Source organism: Vigna unguiculata, chromosome 8 (assembly GCF_037176805.1).
Source record: "Vigna unguiculata cultivar grain cowpea cultivar isolate G323 ecotype 2 chromosome 8, ASM3717680v1, whole genome shotgun sequence".
In the NCBI taxonomy this organism is placed as follows: Eukaryota; Viridiplantae; Streptophyta; class Magnoliopsida; order Fabales; family Fabaceae; genus Vigna; species Vigna unguiculata.
The window spans coordinates 34,678,445-34,698,143 of record NC_140799.1 but is presented as its reverse complement, the minus strand read 5'-3'; the positions used below and the strand labels follow the sequence as shown (position 1 = coordinate 34,698,143).

At 33.1% G+C, this 19,699-nt stretch overlaps 3 protein-coding genes and 2 non-coding genes across 5 annotated transcripts; 4 read left to right on the top strand and 1 right to left on the bottom strand.

Moving 5' to 3' along the window:
- The first annotated feature begins 3,540 nt into the window (after window positions 1-3,540).
- LOC114195096 (uncharacterized) lies at window positions 3,541-3,999 on the top strand. The gene has a single exon (XM_028085492.1). The coding sequence runs from the start codon at window positions 3,541-3,543 to the stop codon at window positions 3,997-3,999; it is 459 nt and encodes a 152-aa protein (XP_027941293.1).
- Window positions 4,000-6,757: 2,758 nt separating this feature from the next.
- OFP17 (ovate family protein 17) lies at window positions 6,758-7,710 on the top strand. Its single transcript, XM_028085637.2, has one exon. The coding sequence runs from the start codon at window positions 7,014-7,016 to the stop codon at window positions 7,557-7,559; it is 546 nt and encodes a 181-aa protein (XP_027941438.1). The 5' UTR covers window positions 6,758-7,013; the 3' UTR covers window positions 7,560-7,710.
- A 154-nt stretch (window positions 7,711-7,864) lies between these two features.
- On the bottom strand, window positions 7,865-10,311 carry LOC114193543 (MYB family transcription factor). The gene is made up of 2 exons (XM_028083379.2): window positions 9,901-10,311; window positions 7,865-9,451 (listed from the first exon to the last, which is right to left on the bottom strand). The coding sequence occupies exons 1-2, from the start codon at window positions 9,998-10,000 to the stop codon at window positions 8,133-8,135; spliced, it is 1,419 nt and encodes a 472-aa protein (XP_027939180.1). The 5' UTR covers window positions 10,001-10,311; the 3' UTR covers window positions 7,865-8,132.
- Window positions 10,312-15,179: 4,868 nt separating this feature from the next.
- TRNAG-GCC (transfer RNA glycine (anticodon GCC)) lies at window positions 15,180-15,250 on the top strand. Its single transcript has one exon. It is a non-coding gene; the product is annotated as a tRNA-Gly (tRNA).
- A 4-nt stretch (window positions 15,251-15,254) lies between these two features.
- Window positions 15,255-15,339, top strand: LOC114195752 (small nucleolar RNA snoR114). The gene has a single exon (XR_003606582.1). It is a non-coding gene; the product is annotated as a small nucleolar RNA snoR114 (small nucleolar RNA).
- The last annotated feature ends 4,360 nt before the right edge of the window (window positions 15,340-19,699 follow it).

Below are 19,699 nucleotides of genomic sequence, written 5' to 3'. Positions count from 1 at the left end.
TGTACGACATGACATTAATGTCAATTCAACGGAAATGACCAAATTAAACATTTTTAAATATTTAAAGAACTAAATTGAACCCGAAAATAAATAAGAGGACTAGAATGAACAAAAAAATAAATTAAAGGACTAAATCATTAATTTATCTATTGGTTTTTCTCCTACTTTGTCTTTAAAAGATCATTGGAACATATGTAAAGATTAATTGACTTACTAATGGAATGAAGAATCAGTCATATTAAGGGAAATTTGTAATTCTGGCTCCCCTTTTACGCGAATTTGTAAAATAGGGTCCCTCAATTTTATTTTTTTTTTGCGAAACTGGGTTAAGTCGCTAGGATGGTGGACGACTTTCAGGGTGAAGTCGTCCTCCATCATGACGGTTTTTTCTTTTTTTTGAAATGAAAGTCGTTAGGCGGAGTGCCAGTTTATGGTTTGGCGCTGGTGAAGTCATCTTTGCAGATGACGACTTCATTTTAGTTTTTTTGTTTTAACAGTAAATGATAATAAATTGAAATAAAAATAAAAATAAACATTAATATATTTTTAAAATGATTAAGTATGTATGATAAACAAATGTACAACATTGTAATATAAATAACCTCATCGTCGGAAGATTCTGATGGAGATATATAGCGGATAGTGTGGTTTATGTACCACTGCATATACGGTGTTTCATCACACAAATGACCGTTTTCGTTGAACGGTGTACCTTGAATGATCTGATTTTGTCGATCATTCCAAATTGCAATCCATTGGTGATGATGTGCTACCCAATCTCTGTCGTTTCTCCCCCTCAAGTCATCCTTGTGAACTTGATCCAGGTTAACCGGCTTAGGCGGAATGTTTTGTCTTAAACCAAATTGACGCATCACCCTATCCGCCTGATGGATTTCTACTGTCGCGAAGCAAATTATTGGTACTGTTGCTATGGACACCGGAGGGATGTCAACCACAATCAATCGACTAACTTCGGGTTGAATGTAAGACCTCCACAAGAACTGAAACCAAATTGTAGACATTAGTTTTAAATTTTTAAAAACAAAAAATTTTCAATTACCTTAAGTATTACCTGTCTCGTACGTATTTGATCAAATCTCAACTGAAATTCAGTAACTGAAATTGAAGCTGAATTTATCCGATGCGTTACGTTCGTCCACCTAAATAAAAATGTTGCAATTTAAAGTTAGTTAAATGACAAGAAAAAAAAATAATTTAAAAGTTAGCTTTTTACCTTCTACAGACAGGGAAACCATCCCCATCAACCACCTCCTGATCACTTAAAGGTTGAAGTTGTGGGACTATAGAAGTAATCATCTCCCAAGCCCAACATTGTAACAAAATCATGCATCCACAAATATTTTCTTGGCGTAGGTGAATGCCATGATCTAGGCAATGATATATAGACAAGCCAAGACTGCAGACCCCCAACTATAATTTCTGACTACATTCAAGTCAGCTAACTTAAGTAGGTACATGACATGTACCCTAGCTACGGACGTGTTTGGCATTAAAATGCTTCCAATCAATGTGAGAATGTACGCTCTCGCATATTGAGCAATAACATCATTGTTTGCATTTGGTGGAAGTTGTTGGAAGGTAGTGTTTAACCAAGTTACTCTAATTGAGTTCCCTCTTATCACCGTCGGTGGTGGAATGACACCTAGATATTCATGGAAGGTGGAGAATATGTCTTGAACCGTAGTGGGACCAGTGACCACATCTCCGTCTATCGGTAGGCCAAGGAGGATGGCTACATCCTTTAGTGTCACAGTGGTCTCTCCATGGGGGAAGTGAAATGTGTGAGTTTCTAATCTCCACCTTTCTAATAAAGAACTGATGAGGAAGTGGTTCACATCCATGTCCGGAATATACAAGGCATGTCTGAATCCAGTCCGATGAATTAAATTTAAGACACGGGGATCAATTATGTGTTGGTTGTTTAGTATCCAAACTCCAGCTCTTCTCGGTCTAAGAACTCGTTCTCGTCCTTCCCATAAGTCGTGAGTGATATGTTCGTGCTGAAGTCAGAGTAGTGACATATCTCGAGGTAGGCGTCCATTTTGTGCCATGCTAAACATGTTTAGAAATGGTAAATGAAAGTTAGAACATAAGTATGCAAATTAATTGAAAAAAAATATATTAAATGATACTTAAACCTTGAAAGTAGAAGCAACTAAAAGAGTGATGAAGTCTTGAATACTCTCGCGCACAACTTGAAAAAATTTTCAGCCAATCCAAGCACAATGCACAAACCAAAGTGATGAATATGGGCACAAGTTGAAGCTATTTGAACCGATATCAGCTTCAACACTCATGTGAATGCACAATGTAGCTGTCCATCAATGCACTATTTTTTCGTGCAGTGCATAATTATTTTCGTGAATTGTTACTGTCTTTTTTCGTGCATTCAGAAAAAGCAATAAAAGTTGCCATTCATTTATACCGTTGCATGCAAAATTTAAACTGTGCATGGCATAGGGAGTAGCAGGAATCTCTGAATTCCACTATTTCCCCTGAATTCATGGTTGGGCAATGGTACAGCGAGGACATCAAGACATCACGGGCACGGTCAAACATGAAATAAATGTGCGCAGATTCGTGTGCGTGATAGTGTCAGTGTCTTGGGAAAGCGAAGTCGTCATTAGTGCGGACGACAACCAAAGTGAAGTCGTAATCGGTGCGAACGACTTTCAATTAATGTCGCCAAGCCGCCTGACGATTTCAATGTAGTTAATTTAATTAAGTCGTGTGGTCCTTTAATGAAGTCACTAGTTTATTAATGAAGTTGTTGGCTGCTTATTAATGAAGTCGTTGCCATTAATGGCGGCTTCTGTGCATTATTTATTAAGAAACCGTTGTCATTAATGACAACTTCTATGTGCATTAAAATGGTTATTTATTAAGAAACCGTTGCCATTAATACTAGCTTCTCTGCATTAAAATGAAAAATGAATAATAAATGTGTTTCAATGGTCTACACATGATTTAAACACCATTGCATATTCTCAATTTATTTATACAACTCTGAAGTCATATATTTCTTGTGACCTTATTATTATCCTTCCCTACGAAATTTTCACTCTTCACCAAATTTACACAGAAATGGCCGGACAAAGTCAATATCCAGATATTTTGTCTGATTTCAGTGAACATGAGTTGGTTACCAACCAATATACAATCCATATTGGCTCATCAAGTCACACCTCAGTTGAAGCTTCAAATCCAGTGAACGAAAATTCACTATGTATTGGGATGTCTTTTGACACAAAAGAGTCCACAGTGTCATATATGGGAAATTTGTAATTTTGGGTCACTTTGACCAAGAATTTGTAAAAAAGGGTCGGTTGAAAGTTTATTTGTAAAAGTGGGTCGTGTCGTTAGGGGGGAGGACGACTTTAAAAGTGAAGTCGTCCTCCCAAAGGCCGCTCCCCCCCCCCCCCCCTTTTTTAAAAATGAAGTCGTCCGGCTGCTTATAGCAAGTGAAGTCTAAATTAGGAGATTAGAAAGATTGATGGATCACACACTTGTTTGTCAACCATGCAACCTGCAGATCATGTCAATCTTGATTCCAACCAAATTGGTTCTATTGTGATGAACTCTGTAAAGGAAAATCCTTCCATACCTATCAAAAGTTTGGTAGCTGAAATCAAGAATCATTTCGGATATTCAATTTCATATGACAAAGCTTGGAATGGTAAGCAAAAAGCGATTGCTAAGGAGTTTGGAGATTGGGAAGAGTCTTACAATGAACTTCCCAGGTGGTATCAAGCTGTACAAGAAAGCAATCCCGACACAATAATTCAATGCACTGGATCTCCTAGAATTGTTAGTGGCCAACCTGACCCTTCTTGCTATATTATGGAACGCGTATTTTGGTCTTTTGGACCATGCATTCAAGGATTTAATTATTGCAAGCCAATTGTCCAAGTAGATGACACATTTCCCGTCATATTAACTTCGGGTGACAAAGTAGTATACAATGGCGGACTATTATAGGAGTAGGGAGGGGCCATGGCCCCCCCAAAATTTTTGATTATTTTATCATTTTTTGTATTTAAAATTTTTAAAATTTTTAAAATTATGTATATTAAAATATTTTGATTTTTTTTTATAGTTTATGCAATTAAAAATTTTGAAACTTTTTAAATTATATATAGTATTTAAACTTTTTTAAAATTATGTGTAGTATATCAAAAATCAAAGAAAATTAAATTAAATCTTTTTTATTTGACTTATAAATCATAATATTTAATATTAATTAATAATAAAATTTGAAATTAAATAAAATAAAGAATAAAAAAAATTATTAAGATATTTTTTATTTGTCTTCTAAGTTTCTTACATATTGTTCACATATTTTACTTTTACTTAATTTTTTTTTTTGTATTTTTAAAGAGGAAAATAATCATTGTTTCTACTCTTTTCTCTTATAGTTTTTCTTTCCTTCTTGAAAAAAAAAATTTTTGTCTACTTGATAGTGAAATATTAGTTTAATAGTTAAAATTATTTTTTATCTAACAAACTTTTTGTATATTCAATTTTAAGAATATAGAAAAAAAAATATTGTACTATGTATTTTTTTTCATAACCGATTTTTAATTGTAGTTTAATTATCATGAATTTTTATTTTAGTATTTACATCTCAATTTTTTATTAGATTAGTCTTAGTCTTTTAAAAAAATATTGGTAAAGAATAAAAGAACAAATTATATTTTAAAAATGATAAAAAAGGAAGTTGTGTGAAGATGAAAATAAGACAAATTCAACTTTTTCACATATGTTCTGAACCATGATACTATTAACTCAATTGTCCAATTATAAATTTATTTTCTTAAAGTTCAAAAAATTACAGGTGAGTCATTACTATAATAAAAAAATTGTTTTTTTAATGAAGATTATCAAAACAAGAATATTAAATAAAGATGAAAGGTGAATATTTTGCTGACAATTTGTTTATTTACATTGAAAAATAAATAACTGGAAATTTTAGTTCTGGTCCAATTATTGATGAGTTCAAGAATATAAAAGAACAAATGACAATAATTATTATTTCTTTATATAGTTATGGTTATACTAAATTATGTATTCATTATCTTTGCTTTGGTGACACTAATTAAATATATAATTTTGATTGTATTAGTTTGGCTACCCTTAAAATATTAATCAAGATCCGTCACTGGTAGTATAGGCCTAACATGCCAGTCTGCCAAAATGGGGTGGGCTGGGTTAATATTTGTAGGGTTAATTATGTTTTCCGTCCCTCAAATATTATGTGATTTTGTTTTTAGTCCTCAAACTACCCATTTAGACCACTTACACAGCTTAAAACGGGATCCATACGTGGCAGTTCGTTTGCCAGGTGTCAAACAAAACTAACGGCGTCAAAAGAGGATGACTATTTCCAAACGTTTCAAAACATGAGGGACCAAATTGGAGCAAACGGTAGTTGGAGGACTAAAAACAAAATCACATAATACTTGAGGGACGAATAATATAATTAACCCATATTTTTAATCTGTCAATCTATTTTGGTTCAACTCGTCTGATCCACCAAATTAGTAGGCCGAAGGCATACTAGCCCGTCTCTGATTAGACTGTCTTATTTTGTCACTCCTAATATTTGTCAAACTAAAGAATTAAAAAAAAAAAAACTGATGGGGAATTTCGAATATTAATTTCGGGGTGCCAATAACAGACAGCCTGATAAGATTGTAAAGGGTTATAATTTTATAATTTCTTGTTTGATCATAGCTTCTAGAACCCCTACAATTACTAACTGCACTACCACACTGATAGAAAAAGACTAGACTACCATTTACCATTGCACCTGTTGTGTTACCACTACTGGCACTGTCGCTTTCATCATCGCTATCGCCGTAGGCCCGTGGAGGAAGAAGAGAGGAAAAACACTGCAGATGAAGTAGAAGAGAGAAAATGTGAAGAAAAACTCTTTTCCATATCATAGTGTATTTTAGAAAATCCTTTCCAAAACACATTTCATATAGAGCGTTCCAAAAAACTCGTTTCAAAAGACATTACATGCGTTTCGAAAAGTTTATTCCAAAAAAATTATCTTGAAATATCTTTTTCCAAAATATATTCCATACATTCCAAAACTTTTGTTCTGAAAATCCTATTTTGATTTTTTTTCCTAAAAGTATTTCATGCATTTTGGATATTTTATTCTAAAAGTCTTATTTTAAAAAGTTTGTTTCGAAAATTTTCAAAAATATGTTATCCAAAAGTCACTTTTACAAAAAGTAAAATAGTCATTTTTTAAAAGAAATTTAAAGGGTGCATGGTACAGGAAGTAAAAGCCTATCTGTTTTCAACATACCTTTTATTCATTTCCAAGATTACTAACTAAAATAAGAGACAACACTGAAGACAAAGCCGAAATTCCCTTTACCCACCAGCTCCACTAATTCTAATATTCTATCACCTAATATCCTTTCCTATAAAAGCTAAACACATCATTACAAGCACAAGTGCGTTTGTTTAAGATTTTTTAGAATGTTTTTCAATCAAACCAATATATTTTATTAACACTATTTTCTCATGTTTTGCGTATATTATACTAGAAGTCAGAACAATGCAGAATCCTACTATATTCATTGTTGAAACACTATATACATGACATGAGAGAGATTAAAATGAAAAATGTTTTTTTCCTCAAATGAATGTTCATAGTACAGCTAAAGACAGCACTGCTTCATTCCCTTAACGCGTATGTTGTGTGGTAACATATCGATGCTACTGCTATGCCATTTCTATCCAATGCCACATCACTGAAAGACGTGAAACCCACACACACCAACTAACTACACAATTAGCACAACTTGTTAAAGACCTCACACCCTCTCAACACACCAATACACTTCTCTCTCTCTACCCAACATCACAACCTCATTCTCTCCGAGTTAACAACAACTTAGGTTCCAACAAACACAACGCTACTGAACTAAAGCACTCTACTTTCTTCAACAACACTCTTCTCTTGCTTGTTAGAGATGAAAGGGAAAGCATTGGGTGTCTTTAAATCCAAGCTTCTCAACCCATGCAAAAGGCTACTATTTTTCTTCAGACTTAAACCCAAGAAGCTTGTGTTTATAAGAGCTCTCAAGTTCCGTGCTCATAAGTCCTCATTCCCTAAGGCCTCCCCTAAAAGACCAACTATGTCTTCTTTGTTACAGTCAGTGTTTCGTTCTCCAAAGAAATCTAAGCACACAGACACAGTGCAAGGACTCAGGAGTCCCTCCAATGTTCATGAAACTCCACTCTTTCCTTCGCCGCTTACACCGGTTTGTGCGGTGGAGAAAAGTGAAGAAGGTTCGAGGCAAGAGGTGGAAGATGCGTGCAAGAGTTTTGAGAATTATTTGGTGGAGATGATTGTGGAAGAAGGGAAGACTAGGGACTTGATGGATGTGGAGGAACTTTTGTATTGTTGGAAGAACCTTAAATGTCCTGTCTACATTGATTTGGTTAGTAGATTTTATGGAGAGCTTTGTAAGGACTTGTTTTCTCCTGACACTGGGGACAGTAACAGTTCCCAGTGAAGGCACAAGGAGAGAGTGTGAGAGTAAATAGATATTGATTTATTAATTTTCAATTCAGTGTTCCCACAAAATTGGATGTGTGCAATCTATAAGTGTAGTAGTTTATATGAAACCTTTTATGGAATGATCCATCTTGACTTTATTTATCTCAGACACCTATGGACTTACATAGATCAGAATCTTGATTTTGTTCGAAAAACTGAATCCTTGCTTCTTGTCTTTTTGGCAATAATCAAGATTAGCATTTTAACTATGAAGACACATTATGATACTAAATATACCAATAACACCATGCTCTCACTCTGTTACGAATAAAATAAAGTGCATTCATGAAAAGCAGTTTTACATGAACACCTATTTACAGTTTATAGAGAAAATTGAAAGGTTAAAAGGGAAAATACAGAACAGTAAGGAAATTTAAGACCACCGTAACTACTAGCAATATCAGGTCTCTAATTAATAGAAAAGATTACAACACCAGAGCTGGTGGTTGAGGTTCTAGCATTTCAAATAACTCTAGTACAAAATTTATGTGGTTCTGTTAGCTGAATTACCAGTTAAAAAGGCCACCATTTAGCTTGAATATTTTGACACATAAACTCGGGACTTCACCACCATCTTTCCAATCTTAAACCCTGGCATGATCATGATTTGAACTTTGTGGGTCGTTCTTTCTTCATCTGAAAGCTTTGCACTCTCCTTTTCTTCTTCAACAGATTCCATGTACAAGTTGGAGAACACATTTCCTCTGTTCACGGAAAATAGGGTTGCTGAAGAATCTATGGACCGAGCAGATCCAAGTAAAACCCAAACCCATTTTGCCATCTTAGCAAACAATTGATAGAACTCGGTTCTAGGGTGCTTGCCACTCATTATAAACGTTCGGTGATCCAAATTGCCGAAGAATGACTCTTCCATTTTGGGATGCACAACCAGAAGGTATTTTGCTAGAGAAAATTTGGCGAAATCTGAAAGTGGATTCTCCATCAGTGCATCAAAAGGGTCATCAAACTTCATAATATCACTCACATCATAAGATATTAACGCAACACCATGGAACATTCTGCGAGCAATGTATGCCTCAAAAGCAAACTTCTTGTCACACCTTTTGGAATAAACAACACCATTCTCAACAGAACTTGCAGCCCTATCAAGGTCCCAACCTGAAGCTTTCATCAAGCTAATCATTGGTTTTGCAAAATCATGAATGGACTTTGAAGCAGCCTTGAAGACATCCTGAAACTCAGTAACACTCAAAACACCCGCTCTCCTTTTCTCCAAACTTATCTGCTTGATCTTCTCAGTGAGATTTTTATTCCCTATCTCCAAATCCAGCAGCTCGCGCCGCAACCGGACAATCTCAGAATCTTTGGCACTGTTTTGAGACTTAAGCTTCCCCAACTGTGCTTCCTTGGCCACAATTTCAGCCATTAAGGGAGCAGAACGAGAGGCATTGAACCTTGCTTTCTTGCAATGTTTCTGTGTGTATTCGCGCTTGAACTTGCAAATCTTCTCAAGCTCAGCAACAACCAGGTCATCAGCAGCAACTATTTTCAGAGGGTCATAAGGGATATGCGCCTGCTGAAGCTGAAGGTATGCCAATTTCAGCGCTGAAACAGCATCAAATATCTTCCTCGTCACCTCCAAACCAGCACAAGCCTTCTCTTTGGCTGGCACTTCAATGGGGTGGGGATGCACTTTCTGGTGATAGCATTTCCCCTCTTCATTACTGTTTTCACTCAAAGGAGTCTCATTGCAAATGGGTCTGTGGAAGTGAGGGAGATTGGGGATTTCAGAGGAAAACACCCCAATAGACTTCAATCTACAAACTTTCGCAAACTTGCAGACCATTTCTGATATGTTATTGGAGTTGGGTTTCACTGGCTTAGTATCTGAGCAGTCCATGGTAAAAAAGATCAAACCTTGTTCATACAAATAGATCCAGCAGTGATCCTTGCTTCAACAGACAAGTAAGCACTTCACCAAATCCAGATAAAAAGAAGCAAAACACTCACTCAAAGCGCATTCGATGAAATGTGGTTAGAAAACCACATTGCAAACACCTAATAACTCAGCCAGAGCCAAGATTCCAGGCACAAACACCAGATAGTGGTGGCAAGTAGGATCCCAGAATAAAAAATGTAAGAAAATCTGTTTATTTTGAAATTTTAAATAGCTAGCATAAAGCCTAAATGTTTCCCAAGACACATTTCAACACCTAAAAAACTCATTGTTGTATTCAAACTTCACAACACAACACAATTAAAAACGGCACTAAAAGAAAGAGGCAAAACCCATTTGAGTTTCAAAGGAAAGCAAGAAGGCAGGGCCAAAATCTAACCAGAAAAGTGGAAGTGTAGTGGGAGGAATAGTGATGAACAGTACAAGGTTGCAAGTTCTCTCAGTTGGAGTTCAGTGCCACCATCTTCTGTCTCTGACATTTGAAAGTTTGAAACTTGAGCGAATACACACCTTCTTCGTACGTGTGTGTTAGTGTTGGCTTCGTGCGAAACGCGAGAAAGTCATTGTTTATTCATTATTAGCGTGTTATTTTATTATTGTTCTGGGTGTTTGGGAAAGGTGAGAGAAGCAGGAAAGGGAATCTTAATCTGTACTGTTTCAAAAAACTGAAAGATTTTCTTCAAAGAATGGAGAGAGAGAAAAGGTGTGCGTGTAAATGTACATGCAGAGCAGGAAGGGACACGCGCAAACCAGTACCAAAAATGAAGTGAAAGTGGGTTTCGAAGTTTGAAGAAAACAATGAAACGATAAAGAAATAATATGCACGCGAGGTTGTTACTACTTGTTTGGTTTCTTTCGAAATCATGGATCCCCATGCAGATGCATCCAACGCCACTCATTGATTCCCTTACAAACACAGAACAAACGATCGTGACCGTTCATTCTTTGCGCGTGTGCCTTCTCTGCTAAAACAACTTCCATTGTTGATACCAATACTGCTACTACTACTACAGTGGCGTTTCTCTTATCAATTTTTTTATTTTAATTTTCAAACTCATCAATCCCTCTATCATACATTAATTAATGCTTTTATTTAGCATTCAAAAGAATTTCATACTCATGGGTTTTGAGATATGGATTTGTCTATATCTATTTTCATACCTCATATATAAATTCATACATATATTTGCTTACAAATATCTTCATTTTTTTAAATAATGAATATTCTCATATTTTGACTACTCCCATATTTATTTAATAAATTTTCTCGTAAAAATAATACAATAAAAATATGATATTATAAATTTATGTTGCTGATAAAAAATCATTAACTAAATATTAAAAAGAGTTCTATTTTCTTTCCTTCGATATCAAATAAAAAAGAATAATTACAGGTATATTTTCTTTAAGTAGAGTACAAAATAATAATTGTATAAATGTTAAGTAAATTATAAAAAAAAAGTAAATTCTTAAAACATGGACGATTATGTTAATAAGGAACAACATATATATTTTTTAAGTCATTTCTATGTCATAATTAATTTAAAAAGATGAACATTAATCATATATGTGATCAACTAATCGATATATTTTCTTTCAAAATCAAGGTAGGTTAAGAACATACGTGTGTGAGGGTGAGTTTATTTCTCATCCTATTTATAATCTTATAGTTGAATATTCTCTTACTTATTTGAGTGTCATAAAATCTTTTTATAAGTAAATCTCCATTTAATACTTGAAACACATCTTGCAAAATTTAACCTTCATCCATAATTCAACTAAAAAAAATACACTTTTCCAACAACTCTTAGAAACATGTTTTTTTTTTTAAATTTTGGCTCCATACCCCCTTTTATTCTTTCCTTCTTTTCTCATTCCATATACACTCAAACACATATACTCCACTCCTGTCTCTTCTCTCTTTGCCTCACCACCACTCTCTACACAGTTATCCTTAATCACTCTCCATCTAAATCCCTTTCCTTACAATTGGAACAAATTCTGGAAGAGTGACTTCAACAGGACCTTCTACTGTTTCCACTCTCGGCTCCCCTCCTTCTAGGTAAGTCTCCATTACCGTTTTGGGGTTCATTCTAGCTTAAGCTCGAAATTTTGTTTCTGTTCTAGGTTTAATCAAGGGTTCCTTCATTCCCTGTGTCTTGGTGATGAATTCTTTAGGTTGAACTAAAGGATTCTACATTGCTTCTCTAAAGTTGATTTCACCAAAGCATTAACTAAAAAAAAGGTAAGGGAAGCTAACCTTTCACTCTAATTTCGGATAAAAATTGTTGATTAGGGCTAGAATTGCATGATTTGGGTGTTGATTGATGAGTGGAAACAATTGTGTGTGGTGAATTACGATTTTGGCATGAACTGTGTGGTTTGCATGTGAAAACAGATTGAAATTCTGATGGTTTCGCCCAGGCGAGCAGCTCTCGCCTGAGCGAAAATACCAGAAATTCACCCTTGTTGCTGCGCGAGGTCTCGCCTAGGCGAGTTGGTTTCGCTTGAGCGAGAGTCACTCTCGTCTAGGCGAAACAACTTAGCCTGAACGAGAATTCGCTCAAATTTTGGGGTTGCTCTCTGTTTGGAGTCTCGCCCAGGCGAGAGTGACTCGCCTAAGCGAGACAACTCTCTAACTTAGGCGAGATCCTCTAGCTTGAGCGAGTTTCACTGCAGAATTTGATTACTTCTCTATTTTAGATTAGATGAAGCTATACTAAGTGAATTGATGTGATATTTGTCTATTTTGTACTTGAGTTTTATGAATGATAGTATACGTGATGGAATTGTGTGAATTTGGTTCATTAGAGAATGTGATTGAATTAGGATTTCAAGGGAAATTCTAAAGAGGAAGGTTTTAGTGAATGTAAGGACATGAGGACTTATTTTGGTGGTATCTTGACACTCCAATAACCATTAAAACTCATATAGAGTATAATGGATTATGTCGGGAGGAGTAGCAAGAGGTCCTAGTCTATGGACCTGATCCGTCATAGACACGAATGGGACTTACCCTGAGAGTGGTTGGGTGATAACCCCTTGTGCCTAAAATTCTGCAGAGTTTGGGAACCGTCACAGGTGCAAGCCACCAAGAGCTCCAATGTCTCTTACATAATCCGGATATCGAGTCTAGAATCATGAATGTGTGTTATGGTTGTGGTGGTTTGAATAATTCTAATAAATGTGATAAGCCTTGATTGATGTCTAATTAATAAACTGCATGATTTCTCTTAATTAAGTTAGTTTACCCTTCTTGCATGTGTTGTTTCTTTTTTTGTCTTTTCTCTTTTGCAATGATCGCCTACAATTGGTGTGAGCAGATAAAAGTGCAGGCGAAGACACACCCCTCTGGGATAGGAGTTGAATGGTGACGTGAGCGATCCAGCAGTAGTATATGTCCTATGTTTTGCTTATATGGTTGGGTGTTTTGTAAACCTTTCTCAATGTAGGTTGTGTTTATAGACAGTACATGTATGGTTATTTTTGGATGACTGTATTGATACTTTATACCAGCCTATTCCTATCATCTGCTTTAAATTATCATAATAATATGTTTTGTTTGATAGCGTAAAAACTATTAAAACAGGATGTTACACCCAACATAGAGTTCAAACCCAAACCATAGGCTAAGAGCCTTATGGTCAAACCGCGTGCAATACATAAGCATACATTTTACAGCCATGTGAATGCAACCACAATCTTTTAGATGAAAAACACGTAATATTTTGTGTGTATGTTTTGCACACACCCATTTGGACATAATTGTAACATGTATAAAATGAGTAAAACATAATAAGAGAAAGTTGAATTGTGTTTTAAAATTTTTTAATAGTTCTCTACAAGATTTGACTGGTGTGTAATCAAATGATAAACTTATATTAATTAGACAACTTGACGAGATCCTCACAAACAAAGTTTGGAGACACTTCTCCTTGTTTAAGTTAGTGCAATGAATAACATGCAGTGTTAACAAGATAAGAGAAAAGGGTAATTTGGGATTTTTATTAGTAATGGCAATGCGGGACGAGTAAGGGGCCACAATGAATGTGATGATAGTTACGATAAGGCATTCGGTACCCAAGATAAGGATCATCTTTGAATATATCCTTTTACAAGCAAGATTTAAGCCTCGTTAACTTGAGTGTCAAATTGCATCGCTAAGTAGTAGTTTAAGGGAGTCCTACAAAGAAGAGACAAAGGAATTAAGACTCTTGAGGCAACTCGGTTCCATACAAGAACAAAACTCTTTTGGATTGTTTGAGTTTGGACAGTTTGAGCTATCTTTTATTGGACTATTGGACTATTTTTGGACTACTTTCTATTGGACTATTACATTGTTTTTTATCTATGAGATGTGGTTGCTTTGCATCCTTAATATTCATGTCCAAGACTTGTTTTGTTGTGCTTGTAGAATATTACTCTCTTTCGATGGTCTTGATGAAATATTTTATCTTCAAATTAATTTGATCAATGCATGTGCAACTTTTGTATCCTTAAAATTATTTAAATGTTGGCAATTAACTTTTAAAATTATGATGTTCCAAAAATGCGGGTCAGCCTGCAGACCCATAACCAAAAGGAATGCAGAGCGAGTTACATATTTTAATATGTGTTTTTTCTATGAGACAGCTCAACTCAATTTATAATGTATAGGCCTAATGCAAGTCGAACATAAACAGACTAGACCGACCCGGATTCTCAACCTTACGATGGAGCAATGTGAGAATTTGAAAGATTTTCAGGATGTTGAAGAATTCTTTAAAGGTGCATGGAGAAGCCCCAAAGTATTTTAATGCAGTATTATTGAATAAATATTAAAAAGTTGCTACGTTATTAACTTTCTAGTAGCCGACGCAAAAATTCCAGGGCTTTTTCTTACTGCACCCCTCTGTTTTATTCTTCCTGCCTCCATAAAATTGTTAGACCCAACTTACCTATTTTAAAGAGGGATAATCTTGGGTTTATAGGTTTTATAGGGTTGCAGAAAAGAAAAGTGCAAGAAGAAATGCTCCTTTTTTTTAATCAGAGACATTTACCATGCTCACACTACAGAGCCCACACTTTAAAGCCCACTTTTATGTAGAAGAAACATGGATGTTTCTTTCTGCACCCCTATAAAATGTGCATCCACTCACTCATCCAATTTGGCTACAGGAAATTGCAACAGCAAAATTTACAATTACTGCAAACGTTGCCAATAATGAGGGATGTATGTCGATAGAGAGGTTTCCAAATTGTACAAATACGAAAAAAAGAAACAAAATATAAAGTAAAAGTTTTAATATTTTTGTGGTGAGAAAAAGGTAACGAAATGTCCAATAACCATTTGGTAATAATGCTTCTTTGTGTTTCCTTAACTTAAGACCAAAAAGTTTAGAAGATGTTTCACAATAGAGATGATTTTCCTCGTTTTTTATATTTATCTTCCCATCGCGTGCAACCTTTTTCTGTCTCTGACCTCTTTTTTCTTCCTTTTCGCCCCTGGTCAATCCAACTATCATATTTAATTATGTCCAATAAAAGGTGTAAGAAAACACTAAATTTGGCGAAGATTAATCCATTAAGAGGGAAAAGGTTTTAACCAATAAGGACACTACATTATTTTTTGTACCATACTTTAAGATAAATTATTTTGATTGTATCTTATTATCGAAAGCACCAGTGGTCTAGTGGTAGAATAGTACCCTGCCACGCTACAGACCCGGGTTCGATTCCCGGCTGGTGCAGTTTGAGCTGTGAAGAAACTGTGTTCGAAGTAATGGAGGAGTCTATAACACTTCTGATCTTTCAGACGATTCGTGACGCATCTGAGCTCTGCCTCTTATTTTTTTATTTTATTTTTTGTTTCCTCCATTTTCAACTTTTCATTTTGCTTCATATGGTTATTCAGCTTGCATTCTATTAAGTTTCACACCATGTTCTCTTCTACTTTGTTTGTTTTTTTCTCTTCTTTTTGGTTCTTGCTCATAATAATCACCACATTATACTTCTGCAACAATATATTACCTCGATCACATTTTCTTAAACATAAACAAACTTCTATTCAGCTTTTCAGCTTTTGTTTTTAGTTTGTCCAAATAGTATAATATGATTTGCTTAATATTTAACTTTTCTTACAATTTGAAAACACTAGATTTTAATTTTTTTTATTTACATTGATCCTATCTATTATCTTTATGATTACATATGATGTATAATTATTCTTAATTTAAAACTAAGCGAAATTAAGTAAATATTTTATATTATAATTTAAAATTAAGTATCAATCAATTAAAATTAAGTTATATGTAACTATTTTATATGGGCCACTACTTTAGTGTTATAATATAATTTAATTTATTTGATTGAGTCATCTTTATAACAATTTTATCTTGACATTATAATATATCTATAGTGTTAATTATTTTTTCTAATATTTTACAAGATAATTTAAAGAATATAAGTGAGATATATGAAAAATAAATTAAAAAAGTACTTTTCTCAGTGGTAGAACACTTTAAATTGAGTAGACAACAAGACCTTGATTTCAATGGCGAACCTTAGTTGTGGTCAGGGGATTTTCATAATATTTATTTATACTTTTATTTTTCTTATATATATATATATATATATATATAATATAATATAATAACGTATTTTTTTTATTATTTAATATATTTTAATATATTTTAATTATTTTAATATACATTATTTATTAATATATAATAATATATTTTTATTGTTTTAAAATATGAGTATTAAAAATATTTTTTAGAAATAAAACTCAAATAACTATTAAATTTAAAAATTTGAAGAAATGTGAAAATATTTATAATGATTTTTTTACTTACTTGCTTATTTGAGAAAACTAGTTTAAAAGTTTAACTTGATTGTTTTATTGTTGATGTTCTTAGTCATTTAAGTTTGAAAAATTCATCGATAATATTTGAATTATGTCAATTTTTGTTAATAATAGAAAATACATTTTACTTAAATTGAAATATTTTTTTTTTGCAATAATTTTTAAAAATAAGACTTCAAAATGAAACAGAAGATAATTTCATCCACACAATATGATTAATTATCTTAAAAAAGAAATAACTTTAAATTATAGTTTTGATTTAATTATTAATGGATTCAAATAATATAAGAGAGAAAAAGAATAATTTATGTTTTAGTATATGCAATTTTTTAGAATAATAATTATATTAAAATATATATTCATTTTTATTGTATTAGTGAAATGATAAAAAAATATATAAATTTTGAGTATATTATGTTGGCAACCCCAAAATTTATGGTGAAGATCCGTCACTGCTTAGTTTAACAACTTGAAACATGTTTCGTTATTTGAATAATGTATTTTTTGAAAATTACATAAATCACTATTATAATCGGTATCAATTTGATTCATATATTGACATTTTAAATGTCATATTACCATTAATTTTACTTTATATTTGGTCTAATCATATTCACAACACTTGTATTTTATTATTATGAAATATTTTAAATGTTAATTATTTTATCTTAACATTTTGTAGGACAATTTGAGAAATGTGGGTGAAATTAGGAATGTCAAAATGGGTCAGGTAAGTTGGGCTGGCCCGCCAACCTGTCAAAAAAAGGGCGGACCGGGTTGAAATTTTTAGCCCGTCAACCCACTGTAACCCGGTCCGCCTAGCTCGCTAGTTTAGCAGGCCAAAACGGACCAGCCCGCCAACCCGTTTTTTTATTTATTTTTAATTTCTTTATGTTTAAAATTAAAAATAATTAAAAAATAATACGTTTTTTATATTATATAAATAAATTTATTTATATATAAAATATATTTATAAACAAAAATTTATAAAAAATTAAAAAAAGTTAAAAAAAATAAAAAAATAAAAAAAAAAAGACAGGTCAGCCCGCGAACCGACCCGCCAGCCTATCCTAAGACAGGATGAGTTACAATATCCAGCCCGTTTATTGGTGACGGACCAGCTCGACCTGACCCATTTTTGGTAGGCCACAGGCGGGCCGGGCCAAAATGGCCCGGGCTGGCCCGTTTTGCCACCCCTAGGTGAAATGTATGGTAAAGAAATTTCAAAAGCATTTATATAGTTGGTTAAACATTTTGCATTGGTACTACGAACAAAGCTAAATCATTTTGCATTGTTGTTTTTATGAATATACTTGAAGGAATTAATATGAAAGAATTAATATCCAACTAATAACAAATATGAAATTTTGTAGCTTATGATTATTTTCATTTATATTTCTCCCATTTCAGATTCGTACATACACTTTTTCTTATGTAAAAGCTGATATATTTTTTTTGTTGCACTCAAACAAAATTATGTTAGAATCACTTTTCAACAAACTTATCCAAACAAAATCTGATTGTTATTATAATCGAATATTGAAATAATCTAATTTTGGCAGTTGTCTCAACATGCTCCAAACTTATATTCAGAGTATAGAGTTTTATTAAAATAATATGATAAGTTGATGTATTTTATGTGGTAACTGTTCCTCAATTTGGTGTTCATAGAACATTTATGGCTCTTTGAAATGGTTGTCTTTAATTTCATTATTTTTAGGGAATATTATTTTGAAGTTTGTGCAAGACTTGTTTATTATCAAGTTTATGAATGTCATATCCAATCGATATGCTAAATTTAATTTCTTCCTTATTTGTTTCAAGTTCTGACAGATTTATTAAAGTCACGTAAGCATGGAAAGAATAACATTAAATGCATGTCTATCTGAAGGTGAAATATCAAGAATGAATATTTAGTTAGTATCGTAACTGACACAGTGTGGGAGAGAATTTAGTTCAGATAAAACTAATACTAATCATTGTTTAAAGTAGTATAAATAGGTGGTGAGGGAATGCAGGGGAAGAGAAGAAAAAAAAATAGAAAAGAAGAGTTGTGTGTGTGAGAAGAAAGAGAGAAGAAAGAGAGAAGAAAGAAAGAGGAAAAAAAATTATATATCATTAAAGTCTCATACAACCTTGGTATAATTTTTCACAATAACTAAGGCAAGGGGATGAGACATCTATCATTTTATTTTATTTTTTTTATCTGTTCATAATTTTTTTTTATCTCTATAAGTGAGGTGTCCCTAACCTCATTCTAATTTATATTTAGTTCTCATTCCTATTTATTTATTTATTGATATTCATCTCTAGTTATGCACTAGTCCTATTTACTCAATTTATATTTACTCTCATTTACTTATTTATATTTATCTCCAGTTACATACTGATCATTTTTATTTATTTATATCTATTTTAATTATCCATTGATCCTATTTATTTATATAATTATATGGTTTAATATTGAAATAAAATTTATGATAAATAAAGATTTCATTATTGTAGTTGGAGGTATGACCTTGGGGATTTAAACGAGTTAGTATGATGAGATGTTCTTGAGTTACTCATGAACTCATTTATCCTGACTAGTCACTACAAAATTAATCAATATCTTTATAAAGTATAATAAAATCCAGTTTTATGGACCTAGGAGGATTTTCGTTTCTTTTTATCTTATTATGATATACTGTATTTTTTTATGTGGTATTTATCTCACTTTCCTATTTTATGATTGTGTGTGAAAAACAAAATTTTATAACCTTCTCATAGATGGCCGCTCCAAACATGTCTGATCCCTTCTTCGTCGACATTGTGGCTGTTTTCCCGGGGAATGCATGGCAAACCAATGCAATGAATAATTCTATAACATTTCAGGGAACGAGAAACTCTACCATTACTTTTTTCTCTGCTCCGAACGCGCCGATTGTCATCGAAGGACAAATCGGAGTTACCTTCTATTTACCTCCAACAGTCCAAGTGAACCCTATTCATAACCTTTTCCCTCCACTTGTTTGAAAGCCAGTATATGAGGGGAAAACTATAAATAAATAACACTTATTCCTCTTCTAGTATATGAAATATAAGATGTACTAAACGGTGTAGATATAAGATGCATACAATATATATATATATATATATATGAATATTTTAAATATAATTATATATCATTGTATAATTTTACCTCTAAATTTTTATAAATATATTGTAGAAAATAATAGTAATAAATAAATAAATAGAATTTTTTTTATCATCACAACTGAAAAGAAATAGAGAGAGTTGTCAACTAAAATTACTACTGTGTGCTCCTTGATGCTTGTGATTTGGATTCAGAATC